This window comes from Pristiophorus japonicus, chromosome 15 (assembly GCF_044704955.1).
Source record: "Pristiophorus japonicus isolate sPriJap1 chromosome 15, sPriJap1.hap1, whole genome shotgun sequence".
NCBI classification, from domain to species: Eukaryota; Metazoa; Chordata; class Chondrichthyes; family Pristiophoridae; genus Pristiophorus; species Pristiophorus japonicus.
This window is the reverse complement of record NC_091991.1, coordinates 94,898,578-94,915,740: the sequence shown is the minus strand read 5'-3', so window position 1 is coordinate 94,915,740 and position 17,163 is coordinate 94,898,578. Positions and strand designations below refer to the sequence as shown.

General features: G+C 44.4%; 1 protein-coding gene across 1 annotated transcript in view; it reads right to left on the bottom strand.

Annotated features, from left to right (window-relative positions):
• Positions 1 to 17,163, bottom strand: part of LOC139281569 (uncharacterized) — a 111,181-nt gene that overhangs the window by 74,914 nt on the left and 19,104 nt on the right. Inside the window, exon 5 of the mRNA XM_070901727.1 lies at positions 10,855 to 10,988. Coding sequence (XP_070757828.1) covers positions 10,855 to 10,988 — 134 coding nt within the window. The remainder of the gene's footprint in view (positions 1 to 10,854; positions 10,989 to 17,163) is intronic.

Sequence of the window (17,163 nt, the reverse complement as noted above, 5' to 3'; positions counted from 1 at the left end):
CTGCCAACCCGAAAATGACCCGTTTATTCATACTCTGTTTTCTATCCGTTAACCAATCCGTAATCCATGCTAGTATATTATCCCCAATCTCATGAGCCCTAACTTTGTTCAATAACCTCTAGTTTGTCATCTTATTGAATGCCTTCTGAAAATCCAAATACACCACATCCACTGGTCCCCCTTATCTATTCTCCTAGTTACGACCTCAAAAAACTTTAACAGAGCCTACAAATGAGCCAGAAATCGGATGCAGAGGCAGCCTACAAAAGAGCCAGAAATCGGATGCAGAGGCAGCCTACAAATGAGCCAGCCCAACCAGCACCAACTGACCTGGGAAGATAAGAAGTCAAAAGATTGAAAGTGTGACATCACAGGAGAGCAGGGAAATCATTAGTTGGTCAGTTTTTCTCTTTGCTTGGGCATTGGTTTCAATTAAGAGCTGGGATTAAAAACTAAATGTTGAAAATTTCAAAACCTAATTAATTAAATACATTTGAGATGGCAGGGCGGGCAATGTGTTACTGCTGCAACATGTGGGAGCTGGTTGAGCCCATTGAGGGCCACGGTGACCACATCTGCAGCAAGTGTCTGCAGCTCGAGGAACTTCGGCTCAGAGTTTGATGAGCTGGGGTCCGAGCTTCAGACACTGCAACACATCAGGGAGGGGGAGAGTTACCTGGACACTGTGTTCCAGGAGGCAGTCACACCCCTTAGGTTAATTAATTCAAATTTGGTCCATGGTCAGGGACAGGAGGGTGTGACTACGAGCGAGGCAGGTATGGGGGCCCAGGAGGTAGTGATGGGGGAGCCTCAGCCCTTGCTCTTGTCCAACAGGTTCGAGGTTCTTACTCCCTGTGTGGACGAGAGCAGGGACTGCAGGGAGGATGATCAAACTGACCACAGCACCGTGGTACAGGGGGCTATTCAAGTGGGGGGTGTAAAAAGAAATGTTGTAGTGGTAGGGGACAGTATAGTTAGGGGGATAGATACCGTTCTCTGCAGCCGAGAGCGTGAGGCCCGAAGGCTGTGTTACCTGCCCAGTACCAGGGTTAAGGACATCTCCTCTGGGCTGGAGAGGAACTTGGAGTGGGAGGGGGAAGATCCAGTTGTTGTGGTCCACGTGGGTACCAACGAAATAGGTAGGACAAAGAAAGAGGTTCTGCTGAGGGAGTATGAGCAGCTCGGGGCTAAATTAAAAATCAGAACCACAAAGGTAATAATCTCTGGATTACTACCCATGCCACGAGCAAATTTGCATAGGGTCAATAAGGTCTGAGAGATGGCTCAAAGACTGGTGTGGGGGAAATGGGTTTTGGTTCATGGGGCAAAGGCACCAGTACTGGGGTAAAAGGGATGGGCTTCACTTAGACCGTGCTGGGACTAGTGTTCTGCCGAATCGAATAACTAGGGCTATAGAGAGAGCTTTAAACTAAATACTGGGGAAAGGGTTCAGGTGAGCGGAAATTAAAAAAATCAAAAAGCAGGGAATAGGCAATAGAGCCGGGCAGCACGGGGGGAAATGATAACCAGAGCGTGACAGCAAGGGACAGAATGTATAAATATAAAAGAGTATCAGAAAGTGGGGTCAAAGCTGAGTAAATGGTAAAAAAACAAAATTAATAGCTCTTTATCTAATGCACGCAGCATTCATAACAAGATAGATGAGTTGACGGCACAAAGAGCTATATAAATGGGTATGATCTGATAGCCATTACAGAGACATGGTTGCAAGGTGACCAAGACTAGGAACTGAATATTATGGGGTATTTGACAATTCGGAAGGATAGACAGAAAGGAAAAGGAGGTGGAGTAGCTCTGTTAATAAAGGATGTGATCAATGCAGTTGTGAGAAATGATATTGGTTCAGAAGATCAAGATGTAGAATCAGTTTGGGTGGAGATAAGGAATAATAAGGGGAAGAAGTCACTAGTGGGAGTAGTCTGTAGGCCCCGTAACAGTAGCTACACTGTTGGACGGAGTATAAATCAAGAAATAATGGAGGCTTGTAAAAAAGGAGCAGTAATTTTAATGTGCGATTTTAATCTTTTATTGATTGGACAAATCAAATTGGCCAAGGTAGCCTTGAGTAGAGTTCATAGAGTGTATCCGGGATGGTTTCCTTGAACAGTACATTGTGTTACCAACCAGGCAGCAGGCTATCTTAGACCTGGTACTGTGTAATGAGACAGGATTAATAAATGATCTCCTAGTAAAGGATCTTCTAGGAAAGAGTGATCAAAGCATGGTTGAATTTCAAATTCAGTTGGAGAGTGAGAAAGTTGGATCTCAAACCAGGGTCCTAAGCTTAAATAAAGGCAATTACAAAGGTATAAAGGCAGAGTTGGATCAAGTGGACTGGGGAAAATAGATTACAGTATGGGACGGTTGATGAGCAGTGGCGTACATTTAAGGAGCTATTTCATAACTCTCAACATAAATATATCCCAATGAGAAAGAAAGACTTTAAGAGAAGGGAATACCATCCGTGGCTAACGAAGGAAATATGGGAAGGTATCAAATTGAAAACAATGGCATACAATGTGGCCATGATTAGTGGGAGGCCAGAGAATTGGGAAACTTTTAAAAAGTAGCAAAGGACGACTAAAAAAATAATAAAGAGAGGGAGATAGATTATGAGAGTAAACTAGCAAGAAATATAAAAACAGAGAGTAAGAGTTTCTACATGTATGTAAAAAGGAAGAGAGTAGCTAAAGTAAACATTGGTCCTTTAGCAGATGAGACCGGAGAATTAATAGTGGGGAACAAGGAAAGGGCAGAGACTTTGAACAAATATTTTGTATCAGTTTTCATGGTAGAAGACACTAAAACATCCCAATAATGGATAATCAAGGAGCTATAGGGAGGGTGGAATTTAAAACAATCACTATCACTAAAGAAAAAGTACTCGGTAAACTAATGGGACTAAAGGTGGACAGGTCCCTGTGCCTGAAGTCCTGCATCCTAGGGTCTTACAAGAAGTGGCTGCAGAGATAATGGAAGCACTGGTTATAATCTACCAAAATTCCCTGGATTCTGGAGAGGTCTCAGTGATTGGAAAACCGCAAATGTAACATCCCTATTTAAAAAAGAGGCAAACAGAAAGCAGGAAACTATAGACCAGTTAGCCTAACATCTGTCGTTGGGAAAATGTTGGAGTCCATTATTAAGGAAGTAGTAGCAGGACATTTGGAAAAGGATAATACAGTCAAGCAGAGTCAGCATTGTTTTATGAAAGGGAAATCATGTTTGACAAATTTGCTGGAGTTCTTTGAGGATGTAACGAGCAGGGTGGGTAAGGGGGAACCAGTCGATGTGGTGTATTTGGATTTCCAGAAGGTATTCGATAAGTTGCCACATAAAAGGTTACTGCACAAGATAAAAGCTCACGGGGTTGGGGATAATATATTAGCATGGATAGCGGATTGGCTAACTAACAGAAAACAGAGAGTTGGGATAAATGGGTCATTTTCCGGTTGGCAAACGGTAACTAATGGGGTGCCACAGGGATTGGTGCTGGGGCCTCAACAATTTACAATCTATATTAATGACTTGGATGAAGGGACTAAGTGTAATGTAACCAAGTTTGCTGATGATACAAAGATGGGTGGGAAAGCAAGTTGTGAGGAGGACACAAAAAATCTGCAAAGGATATAGACAGGCTAAGTGAGTGGGCAAGCATTTGGCGGATGGAGAATAATGTGGGAAAGTGTGAGGTTATCCACTTTGGCAGGAAAAAAAAAAAGCAGATTATTATTGAAATGGAGAGAAATTACAAAATGCTGCAGTAAAGCGGAACCTGGAGGTCCTTGTGCATGAAACACAAAAGGTTAGTATGCAGGTACAGCAAGTAATCAGGAAGGCAAATTGAATGTTGGCCTTTATTGCAAAGGGGATGGAATATAAAAGCAGAGAAGTCCTGCTGTAACTGTACAGGATATTGGTGAGGCCACACCTGGAGTTCTGCGTACAGTTGTGGTCTCTTTATTTAAGGAGGGATATACTTTCATTGGAGGAAGTTCAGAGAAGGTTCACTAGGTTGATTCCTGAGATGAAGGGGTTGACTTATGAAGAAATGTTGAGTAGGTTGGGGCTATACTCACTGGAGTTTAGAAGAATGAGAGGTGATCTTATTGAAACATATAAGATGGGGGGAATCTAGAACTAGGGGGCATAGGTTCATAATTATGGGTCGCCCATTTAAAACTGAGATGAGGAGGAATTTCTTCTCTGAGAAGGGTTGTAAGTCTGTGGAATTCTCTGCCCCAGAGAGCTGTGGGGGCTGGGTCATTGAATATATTTAAGGCGGAGATAGACAGATTTTTGAGCGATAAGAGAGTAAAAGGTCATGGGAAGCGGGCAGGGAAGTGGAGCTGAGTCTATGATCAGATCAGCCATGATCTTATTGAATGGCGGAGCAGGCTTGAGAGGCCAAATGGCCTATTCCTGCTCCTATTTCTTATGTTTTTATGTCAAATGTGATTCCCCTTTCATAAATCCGTGTTGACTCTGCCCAATCCTATTATTATTTTCTAAATGCCCTGTTACCATGTCCTTATTACATAGAAACATAGAAAATAAGTGAAGGAGTAGGCCATTTGGCCCTTCGAGCCTGCACCACCATTCAATAAGATCATGGCTGATCATTCCCTCAGTACCCCTTTCCTGCTTTCTCTCCATACCCCTTGATCCCTTTAGCCGTAAGGGCCATATCTAACTCCCTCTTGAATATATCCAACTAACTGGCATCAACAACTCTCTGCGGCAGGGAATTCCACAGGTTAACAACTCTGAGTGAAGAATTTTCTCCTCATCTCAGTCCTAAATGGTTTACCCCTTATCCTTAGACTGTGTCCCCTGGTTCTGGACATCCCCAACATTGGGAACATTCTTCCTGCATCTAACCTGTCCAGTCCCGTCAGAATTTTATATGTTTCTATGAGATCCCCTCTCATCCTTCTATACTCCAGTGAATACAGGCCCAGTCGATCCAGTCTCTCCTCATATGTCAGTCCTGCCATCCCGGGAATCAGTCTGGTGAACCTTCGCTGCACTCCCTCAATAGCAAGAACATCTTTCCTCAGATTAGGAGACCAAAACTGAACACAATATTCCAGGTGAGGCCTCACCAAGGCCCTGTACAACTGCAGTAAGACCTCTCTGCTCCTATACTCAAATCCCCTAGCTATGAAGGCCAACATACCATTTGCCTTCTTCACCGCCTGCTTTACCTGCATGCCAACTTTCAATGATTGATGTACCATGACACCCAGGTCTCGTTGCACCTCCCCTTTTCCTAATCTGCCGCCATTCAGATAATATTCTGCTTTTGTGTTTTTGCCACCAAAGTGGATAACCTCACATTTATCCACATTATACTGCATCTGCCATGCATTTGCCCACTCACCTAACCTGTCCAAGTCACCATGCAGCCTCTTAGCATCCTCCTCACAGCTCACACCGCCACCCAGCTTAGTGTCATCTGCAAACTTGGAGATATTACACTCAATTCCTTCATCTAAATCATTGGTATATATTGTAAATAGCTGGGGTCCCAGCACTGAGCCCTGCGGCACCCCACTAGTCACTGCCTGCCATTCTGAAAAGGACCCGTTTATCCTGACTCTCTGCTTCATGTCTGCCAACCAGTTCTCTATCCACGTCAGTACATTACCCCCAATACCATGTGCTTTAACTTTGCACACCAATCTCTTGTGTGGGACCTTGTCAAAAGCCTTTTGAAAGTCCAAATACACCACATCCACTGGTTCTCCCTTGTCCACTCTACTAGTTACATCCTCAAAAGATTTTAGAAGATTTGTCAAGCATGATTTCCCTTTCATAAATCCATGCTGATTTTGATCGATCCTGTCACTGCTTTTCAAATGCGTTGCTATTTCATCTTTAATAATTGATTCCAACATTTTCCCCACTACTGATGCCTTCAATCCCACCAATTTCCCTAACACAATTTCCCGACTAATAAGGATTTCCTTCAGTTTCTCCTTCTCACTAGACCCTCGGTCCCTTAGTGTTTCCGGAAGGTTATTTGTGTCTTCCTTCGTGAAGACAGAACCAAAGTATTTGTTCAACTAGTCTCGCATTTTCCCTATTACTGATGTCAGGCTAACTGGTCTGTAGTACCCCCTTTTCTCTCCCTCTTTTCTTAAATAGCGGCATTAGACTAGCTACATTCCAATGTATAACATATGGAAATTTGGAAGATGACAACCTAAGAACATAAGAAATAGGAGCAGGAGTAGATCATTTGGCCCCTTGAGCCTGCTCCAACATTCAGTAAGATCATGGCTGATTTGATCTTGGCCTTATCTCCACTTCCCCGCCCACTCCCCATAAATCCTTATAATTCAAAAATCTGTCTATCTCCACCTTCAAAATATTCATAGACCCACCCTCCACAACTCTCTGTGGTAGAGAATTCCAAAGATTCACGACCCTTTGAGAGAAGAAATTCCTCCTCATTTCTGTTTTAAATGGGCAATCCCTTGTTCTGAGACCATGCCCCCTAGTTCTAGATTCCCCCATGAGGGGAAACATCCTCTCTGCATCTACCCTGTCAAGCCTCCTCAGTATCTTATATGTTTCAATAAGATCACCTCTCATTCTTCTAAACTCCAATGGGTATAGGCCCAACCTGCTCAACCTATCTTCATAAGACAACCCCGTCATCTCGGGAATCAACCTCATGAACCTTTTCTGAACTGCCTCCAATGCAAGTATATCCTTCCTTAAATAAGGAGACCAAAACTGTACGCAGTACTCCAGCTGTGGTGATACCAACGCCCTGTACAGTTGTAGCAGGACTTCCCTACTTTTATACTCCATCCTCCCTTGCAATAAAGGCCAACATTCCATTTGCCTTCCTGATTACTTGCTGTACCTGCATGCTAACTTTTTGTGTTTCATGTAGAAGGACCTCCAGATCTCTCTGTACTACAGGATTTTGTAATCTCTCCCCATTTAAATAATAATTTGCTTTTTTATTTTTCCTACCAAAGTGATAACCTCATATTTTCCTACATTATGCTCCACTGCGAAATGTTTGCCCACTCACTTAGCCTATTTATATCCCTTTGTAGATTCTTTGCATCCACCTCATAACTTGCTTTCCCACCTATCTTTGTATCATCAGCAAACTTGGCTACATTACACTCGGTCCCTTCATCCAAGTCATTAATATAGATTATAAATAGTTGAAGCCTCAGCACCAATCCCTGTGGCACCCCACTTGTTACTCTCTGCCAACCGGAAAATGACCCATTTATCCCGACTCTCTATTTTCTGCTAGTTAGCCAATCCTCTATCCATATTATCCCTAACCCTGTGAACACTTATCTTGTGCTGTAAACTTCTATGTGGCACCTTATCGAATGCCTTCTGGAAATCCAAATACACTACATCCACTGGTTCCCCCTTATCTACCCTGCTCGTTACATCCTCAAAGAACTCCAGAAAATTTGTCAAACATGATTTCCCTTTCATAAAACCATGCTGACTCTGCTTGATTGAATTATGCTTTTCCAAATGTCTCGTTACTGCTTCCTTAATAATGAACTCCAGTATTTTCCCAATGACAGGTGTGAGGCTAACTGATGTTTAGTTTCCTGCTTTCTGTCTCCCTCCTTTCTTAAATAAGGGCGTTATATTTGCTTGATCCACGCTGCTCATTACATCCTCAAAGAACTCCAAATTTGTCAAATTTGCAATGCATCTACTATCTCTATAGCCACCTCTTTTGAAACCCTAGGATGTAGGCCTTCAGGACCAGGGGATGTATCGGCTTTCAGTCCCGTTAATTTCTCCAGCACTATTTTTTAACTAATACTAATTTCTTTCAGTTTCTCATTCTCACTGGACCCTTGGTACTCCACTATTTCCGGGAGGTTTTTCATGTCCTCTTCCGTGAAGACAGACACAAAGTATTTGTTTAATTTCTCTGCCATTTCCTTATTCCCCATTATAATTTCTCCTGTCTCAGCCTGTAAGGGACCCACATTTACTTTCACTAATCTTTTCCTTTTTACATACCTATAGAAGCTTTTATAGTCTGTTTTTATGTCTCTTGCTAGTTTACTCTCATATTCTATTTTCCCTTTCTTTATCAACTTTGCTGAATTCTAAAATCCTCCCAATCCTCAGGCTTACTGCTTTTTTTGGCAACATTATAAACCTCTTCCTTTGCTCTAATACTATCTTTAACTTTTTTTTAAAGCTATGGTTGGACCACTTTTCCTGTGGGGCTTTTGTGCCTTAAAGGAATGTATGTTTGTTGTAAATTATGTATTAATTCTATAAATGCCAGCCATTGCTTGTCTACCATCATACCTTTTAATGTAGTTTCCCAATCTACCTTAGCCAACTCGCCCCTCATACCTACGTAGTTTGCTTTGTTTAGATTTAAGACCCTAGTTTCAAATTTCACGAAATCACTTTCAAACTTAATGTACAATTCTATCATATTATTGTCACTCTTTCTGATGGATCCCTTTACTACAAGATTTTAATTAACCCTTTCTTATTGCACAATACTGGATCTAAAATAGCCTGTTCTCTAGTTGGTTCCTCAACATACTGATCTAGAAAACCATCTTGTATACATTCCATGTATTCATCCTCCACACTATTGCTGCCAGTTTGGTTTGCCCAGTCTATATGTAGATTAAAGTCCCCCATGATTACTGTATTACCCTTGTTACATGCACCACTAATTTCCTGATTGATACTGGGCCCTACATTACCATTAGTGTTTGGGGGCCTATAAACAACTCCCACCAATGTTTTCTGCCCCATGCTGTTTCTTAGCTCCACTCAAATTGATTCTACTTCTTGATTTTCGGAGCTAAGATCTTTTCTCTCAACTGTTTTTATCCCATCCTTTATTATCAGGGCTATCCCTCCTCCTTCTCCATTTTGCCTATCTCTTCTAAAAGTTAAGTATCCTGGAATATTTAGTTCCCAACTGTGGTAATTTTGCAACCATGTCTCTATAATGGCTGTTACATCAATCCTATTAATTTCTATCTGCGCGATTGATTCATCTTTTTTGTTGCAAATGCTTCACACATTCGGATATCGTGCCTTTAGCTTTGACTTTTTTCTATTTTTCCCTGAGTCAGCGATGCCCTATTACCTATGTTACTCTCTCTGCCCCTTCCTGACCCACTCTGCTTATTTTTACCCTAAACTCTGCTTAGCTCCAGAGCCTTGACATTTCTCTTGCTGCTTTTAAATTTACTCTTTCCTGAATCCTCCACCACCCCCAACCCCGCCCCTTCATTAGTTTAAAGCCCTGTCTACTGCCCTAGTTATTCAGTTCACCAGGACACTGATCCCAGCTAGGTTTATGAGGAGCCGATCCCAACGGAACAGCTCCCTCTTTCCAAGTGCCCCTGCCTCCCACACCACTCTTTGAGCCACGCATTTAACTTTCTAATCTGCTGATCCCCACAATAATTGGCTTTTGGCTCAGCTCTAATAATCCAGAGATTATTACCTTTGAGGTTCTGCGTTTTCATTTGGACCCCAACTGCTCAAACTCTTTCAGCAGAACCTCAATCCTAGTTCTACCTTGGTTCCTATGTGGACAACTGAATCCTCCCCTTCCCACTCCAAGTGCTTCTACAGCGGCGAGGAGATGTCTTTAACCCTGGCAGGCAACACAACCTTCAAAACTCCTGGTTGAAGCTGCAGAGAACAGTATCTATCCCTCTGACTATACTGTCCCCTACCACAACTACATTTCCTTTCACTCCAGCGCCTCTCTTGAATGGCCTCCTGCACCATGGTGCCATGATCAGCCTGCTCATCCATCCTGCAGGCTTTTCTCTCATCCAAACAGGCAGCAAAAACCTCATACCTGTTGGATAAGGACAAATGTCGAGACTCCTCCAGCACTGCACCTGTGGTCCCCTTACCTGCCTGAGTTGCAGTCACACCCTTCTGACCCTGACCAATAACCAGATCTGTATCACTACCTAACCTAAGGGATGTGACTGGCTCTTGGATCAAAGTGTCCAGGTAACTCTCCCCCCTCCCTGATGCCCACAATGTCTGTACCTCAGACTCCAGCTCAACAACTCTGAGCTGAAGTTCCTCAAGATGCAGGCACTTACTGCAAACGTGGTTGTCCGGGATCACAATGCTCTCCACAAACTCCCACATGCTGCATACCACCACCTGCGACTCTACCTGTGTGGGTCTGTATGGGATGTGAGAGGGTCTACCTATGTGGGTCTGTATGGGATATGAGGCATTCTATGCATGGGGCTGGAAACATAGAAACATAGAAAATAGATGCAGGAGTAGACCATTCGGCCCTTCGAGCCTGCACCCCCATTCAATATGATCATGGCTGATCATGCAATGAGGGAAAGCTGCTATCTACCTGAGTTTGCAAATATGTCTGGACAATTCTATCTTGTGAAGCAGACAATATTTTGATTTATTTTTCCAGTTCCTCGCACTTCAGTCCAAGAGGTTAACTCCTTACAGGGATGCTGATCCACTGGCACTGGGTGACTTCCTGTAAGTCACCCAATTCCTTCATGTGTAAAGTGCGCCTACACAGCAAGTTTCACTGAGCTATTCTATTATAGATGGGCAGGCAGCCCTTGTTGCCCAGGGACACTGTTCAGTTCAGTTAGGCCAATGGTTGTGTCTCTTCAGTCACACTGTCTGAGCTCAGTTAACTCCATACAGACTGGAGCTCAAGCCATGATGGTCCTGGTCTGTCAGGCTGAGGTCCACTCAGGACCTTCACCACTGAGCCATCAGGCCTGCTCTTATTAGTAATTGTCATGGGTGTTACACCTAATGGACGGGCAGCAGAGACACTACCTGAAGAGAAGAGCATTCACTTCTGCATGGACCATGGAGCTGGCTTTGGCAGTGGTGGACTGACTATTTCTTCCACAGCGAGGGAAGTTTCCATATGTTGCTTTCTTAATATAGCCGTTGTAGCCAGCTGCAACCTGCAGACAAAGAACAGATGAATTTTTAAATAAACTGGTACCAGCCCACACTGCAATGACATTTGATAGCAACTGAATCCAACCCACTGCATTTAAGGGCTGCTGGTAAATATACTCTCCTGGCAGAGGAGATTCCAGTCTTTCAGGAATACTAGGCAATCTCCTATTGTTGCAGACTGTAAGACAGAGCATATGGGCACTTTCTTATCTGTCTCTGTTGTCTTCATGTTGCTCTCTCTATCTCTCCTCCTCTTGTTTTTTGATTCTCTCTCTTTCATCTTTTCTTCCTTCCCTTTAGGTGGGAGGGTGGTGGGAAGTACAGCTTGATGTAGTGGAGATGAAATTGCCCCCCCGCCCCAAACGGGGCGCACATTACGTTTTTTTAAATGTTTTCTCCATCCCAACCCATGGTGTGCAGATACCAGAGAAATTCAGCTGCTGATTTTTTTTTTGTTCAGGGCGAAAGTTGTGGCGGCTGTGGGACAGAAGTGCCCTTGAAGTGGGTCGACTGCCCCGACCAGTCATCAGCGCTGCACCGACACATCACAACATCCCTTCCCTTCAGTTAAAGGGAAGGGCCACTGCGAGCTCTGCAACAAGTTTAGTTAGGCCCACTGGGCTACCAGGGAGGGATTCGGAATGGTAGTCCGGCCGAACCCGGGGGCATAATTGTTGGGCCGACCTGCAGGGCAATATCGTGCAAGGGGCGGAGAGGGGGTTGTGCGTGCCTGACGCGGCGGGAAAACAGGTGGAGCGGAAAACCGTTCCCGCCGCTTCCGGCCCAGTGCAATTTCAGATGTGTTGGCCCATCCGCCTGCCCCTGGTCGGTAAGGCCTCTCTGGTAACGGAGCTTAGGGAGAGGGCAATTTCAGCCCCAAAGCCACCAGTAGCTGCAGGTTGTGTTTGGGCTAGGAGTTACATGGAAAATCTGGCCTGCAATCTTTAGCTGCTTCCTTCCCATCCCTCACTCATATTTTTCCCCAACCCCTTGCTCCATTACTGTATCCTGAACACTGTACAGGTCTTTCAGCCATTTCTCTCTTCACAAGTTCCCTTGTATCTAGCTAGAGTGCACCTCCCCTTTAAGAGGTCCTGGTTGCCTATAAGTGGCGGCAGAGACGTCGATTTCCTGCCCAGTTTCGGATAAGCTGAAGTATACTGAGGGAGGAGGATGGGAGGCCAGCAAGAGAGCATTGGAATAGTCGAGTCTGGAGGGAACAAACAACAACAACTTTGCTTTTATTTAGCACCTTTAATTCAGTAAAACACCCCAAGACTCTTCACAGGAGTGTTACCAAACAAAATTAGACACTGAGCCACATAAAGAGATATTAGGACAGATGACCGAAAGCTTGGTCAAAGAGATAGGTTTTAAGGAGCATCTTAAAGGAGGAAAGAGAGATAGAGAGACGGAGAGGTTTAGGGAGTTCCAGAGCTTAAGGCCTAGGCAGCTAAAGGTACGTCTGCCAATAGTGGGAACGATTAAAATCACGAATGCATAAGAGGTCAGAATTGGAGGAACACAGCTATCACACGAGTGCTGTGGGGCTGGAGGAGGTTACAGAGATAGGGAGGGGCGAGGCCATGGAGGGATTTGAAAACAAGATAGAGAATTTTTAAATCGAGCTGTTGCTCAACCGAAAGCCAATGTGGGTCAGCGAGCAAAGGGGTGATGGGTGAATGGGACTTGGTGTGAGTTAGGACATGGGTCAGCGAGCATAGAGGTGATGGGTGAACGGGACTTGGTGCGAGTTAGGACACGGGTCAGTAAGCACAGGGTGTGATGGATGAGCGGGACTTGGTGCGAGTTAGGACACGGGCAGCGAGCACAGGGGGTGATGGGTGAGCGGGACTTGGTGCGAGTTAGGACACGGGCAGCGAGCACAGGGGGTGATGGGTGAGCGGGACTTGGTGCGAGTTAGGACACGGGCAGCGAGCACAGGGGGTGATGGGTGAGCGGGACTTGGTGCGAGATGGAACACGGTGCAGTGAGCAAAGGGGGTGATGGGTGGTGGGACTTGGTGCGAGTTAGGACACGGGTCAGCGAGCACAGGGGTTATAGGTGAGCGGGACGGTGCGAGTTAGGACACGGGGCATCGAGCACGGGGATGATGGGTGAGCGGGACTTGGTGCAAGTTAGGACACGGGGCATCGAGCACGGGGGTGATGGGTGAGCGGGACTTGGTGCGAGTTAGGACACGGGCATCGAGCATGGCGGTGATGGGTGAGCGGGACTTGGTGCGAGTTAGCATATGGCCAGCAAGTTTTGGATGAGCTTAAGTTTATATAGGGTGGAAGATAGAAGGCTGGCCAGGAGATGGTTGTAAGAGTTAAGACTAGAGATAAGGTCCGGATGAGGGTTTCAGCAGCAGACGGGCTGAGGCAGGAATAGAGACGGGTGATGTTACGGAGGTGGAAGTGGGCGGTCTTTGTGATGGAGAGACTATGGGATCGGGAGCTCGTTTCAGAGTCAAATAGGACGCCGAAATTGCAAACAGTCTGGTTCAGCCTGAGACAGTGGCCAGCAAGGGGGATGGAATTGGTGACGAGAGAACGGAGTTTGTGGCGGGGATCGAAGACAATGGCTTCAGTCTTCCCAAAATTTAATTGAAGGAAATCTCGGCTCTTCCAATACTGGATGTCGGACAAGCAGAATGACAAATTAGAGGCAGTAAGGGGGTAATGCGAGGTGGTGATGAGATAGAGCTGAGTGATGTTGCTTACATGTGGAATCTGATGTATTCTTGGATGATGTCGCCGAGCGGCAGTATGTAGATGAGAAATAGAAGGGGAAAAGTGGCAGATACTTGGGGAATTCCAGAGATAATGAAGAGGGAATGGGACGAGAAGCCATTGCAGGTGGATCTCTGGCTTCTACTGGATAAATAGGAATGGAACCAGGCAAGGGCACTCTCACTCAGCAGGACAACGGAGGAGAGATGTTGAGGAGGGTGGTGTGGTCAACCATGTCAAAGGCTGTAGACAGGTTCAGAAGGAGTCCACGTAGTGGACTACTATGGTAATGTAACCATTGCTGTTCACAATAAAGGCATCAAGTGACAGGTCACCTGACACATTTCTGTGTTAAGAGCCATCTTGGAGTCTGTGTGTTGTGAGGATGTAGAGAATATACCACATTTGGTGACGTAGGATAGGATTTCGGGATACCCTAGCTGAAATTTTTGTTGGTGGATGATTCCAGCCAAATAACAGAGGGACTAGAGAGGTCCTCTGTGTTGCAGAGCAGCTAAAAATCCCAGGGAAATTACAGCACATTTGGTTGAACTGAAGAGTCCAGATGGCCGTGCCTCTGGGAATAGGGGGCCTGGGTGCGTTTCAACGCAACCAAGAGAGTTTCGGAGCGTATATGGAACGGCTAGAAATGTTTTTCACAATAGTATAATTGAAGTCCCCGGTGAAAACCATAACCGGGTGGTGATGGAAAGAAAACGGGCTATTTTCCTGACTGAAGCAGGCCCTGAGGTGTAAGAAACCCTGATAAATGTGCTTGTTCCTGTCAAGCCAAAGGACATATCACTTACGGAGATTCTAAGCAAGTTAGAACAGCGGTACAGTCCTGAGCCCCTGGAAATTGCTGAAAGTGATCATTTTGGAATACAAAATCAATTACCTGACGAAAGAATCAGTGAGTACATTATAGCATTAAAAAAGCTACCCATTCATTGTCATTTTGGAAAATTTCAGGACCGAGAGTTGCGTGACCGCTTTGTTTGTGGGATGAAAAATTAATCGATCAGAAAAAAGTTGTTGACAACTCCGAACTTAACTTTTGATTTAGCTTGTCAGACAGCTATGTCAATGGATATGGCTGACCAATATTCCCGAAAATTTCCAGTCGTCAGATAACCGAGGTGAATCGCCTGCAAGTTAAAAGAAAAAGGCTGTTGGACCCTAAGGTCCCCAAAGATCAATTTCGGAGCTTGCCTTTCTTAGTAGTGGCAGGAGACAAGCCTGCCTTATTGGGTAGAAATCGTTTGGGATCACTGAAGCTGGATTGGAGTGAGATGTTTCGTGTTGAAATGAGATTTGCATCAAAGAATGATGTCATCAAGAAGTATCCAAAGGTGTTCTGCGAAACAGGCAGTCCGATCCAAGGCTTCAAGGCGAGTGTCAGGGTACAGAAGGACGCTAGACCGGTTTACTGCAAGCCATGTCCCATGCCATATGCACTCAAGGAGAGAGTTGAGCAAGAACTCAAAAGACTAGAGACTGAGAACATTATCTCTAAGATAGATCTAAGTAATTAGGCTACACCCATTGTTGTTGTACCTAAGTCCGATGGTAAGGTAAGGTTGTGTGGTGATTATAAAGTAACCATAACCAGGTTCTAGAGGGTAATCTCCCCAATACATTGCCAAATGTAGAAGATTTGTTCACAACACTGACAGGTGGTCAGATCTTCTCAAAGTTAGATCTTACAAATGCCGACTTACAACTTGAACTAGATGAGGAGTCCAAGCCATGTTTGACTATAAATACTCATCTAGGCCTATATCAATTTAATAGGCTACCATTTGGAGTGTCTTCCACCCCCGCCATATTCCAAGGGTGATGAACCAGATTTTACAAGGTATTGAAGGGGTAGTATATTATTTAGATGACATACTAATTGCAGCACCAACAGGCAAATTCATAATAACATATTGAATGAAGTCATCGAACGGCTAGAGAAGCACAGAGTACGAGTATCTGCTTGCAAGTGTGAGTTATTTCAAAACTCAGTGGAGTACTTAGGGCACAGAGTAGACAAAGATGGTTTACATCCAACCGAGGGAAAGCTGGATGCAATTAGAAATGCACCCACTCCCAAGAATGTCACTGAACTTCGATCATTTTTGAGTCTTTTGAACTATTATGGGAAGTTCCTATTAAAGTTGGCTACAGTGTTACATCCACTGAATGAACTATTGAAAAAACAGGTCCATTGGAAGTGGTCAGAAGAATGCAATGCAGTATTCAAGGAGTCTAAAAGGCAGTTGGTAGAGGGCACCATGTTAGTTCATTATGACTCTAAGGAGATCAAGCTAGCATATGACGCCTCTCCATATGGAGTTGGGACAGTGATCTCTCATGTATTACATAGAGGGGAGGAGAGACCAATTGCCTTTGCTTAACGCACTCTCAGTGCCAGTAAGCGTAATTATGCGCAAATTGAAAGGGAAGCTTTGGCATCAATTTTTGGGGTCAAGAAGTTTCACAAGTACTTGTAAGTTTACCATCATTACAGACCATAAGCTCCTGACAGCAATCTTCCATCCAAAGTCCCCAGTTCCAACTTTAGCTGCAGCCTGAATGCAGAGATGGGCTTTGATTTTGTCAGCATATAAATGTGACATTGAGTACAGATGATCAGCTGATCACAGTAATGCTGATGCTATGTCTAGGTTGCCATCCCCATTACAAGTTACACCCAATAGGGAAGAAGTGTTCTATTTTTCATACATTGATGAACTGCCAGTCACAGCTGAAGAGATTATGACAAAGGTGTATGATTACATAGCAAATGGCTGGCCAAACCATGTATCAGAGAAAGATTTTCATCCATACTTCGTTCATTGGAATGAATTATCAGTGGATAAAGATTGTATCATGTGGGGTGCAAGAGTAGTTATTCCAAATAAGTTCAGGTCCAAATTATTGGGAGATCTTCATGACCAGCACCTGGGAATGTGCAGTTACTTATGGTGGCCAGGTCTAGATAAAGATATAGAGTACATCGTTAGTCAGTGTGCGACATGTCAATCGGTAAGCAAGCAACCACCATCAGTACCATTACAGCCAAGGAAATGGCCTCCCAGGGTATGGCAAAGGTTACTTATGGATTTTGCTAAGCTCGAAGGACAGCAATTGTTCATTGTGATTGAGAGCCATTCGAAGTGGGTAGAGGTGTTTCCGATGCGGAAAATAACAACAAGTGAAACATTAGACAATTTGCGAAGATTATTTTCTTCTTATGGCCTCCCAGAAGAGATTGTTTCTGATAATGGGCTGAAATTTTGTTCAGAAGAATTTGCACAGTTCATGAGCAGAAATGGTGTGAAACATACCAAGGTTCCTCCGTACCACCCTGCTTCAAATGGTGCAGCAGAGCGCACAGTACAAATTGTAAAATGTGCTCTCATCAAACAAATGTTGTATCCAAATCCAAAGAAAC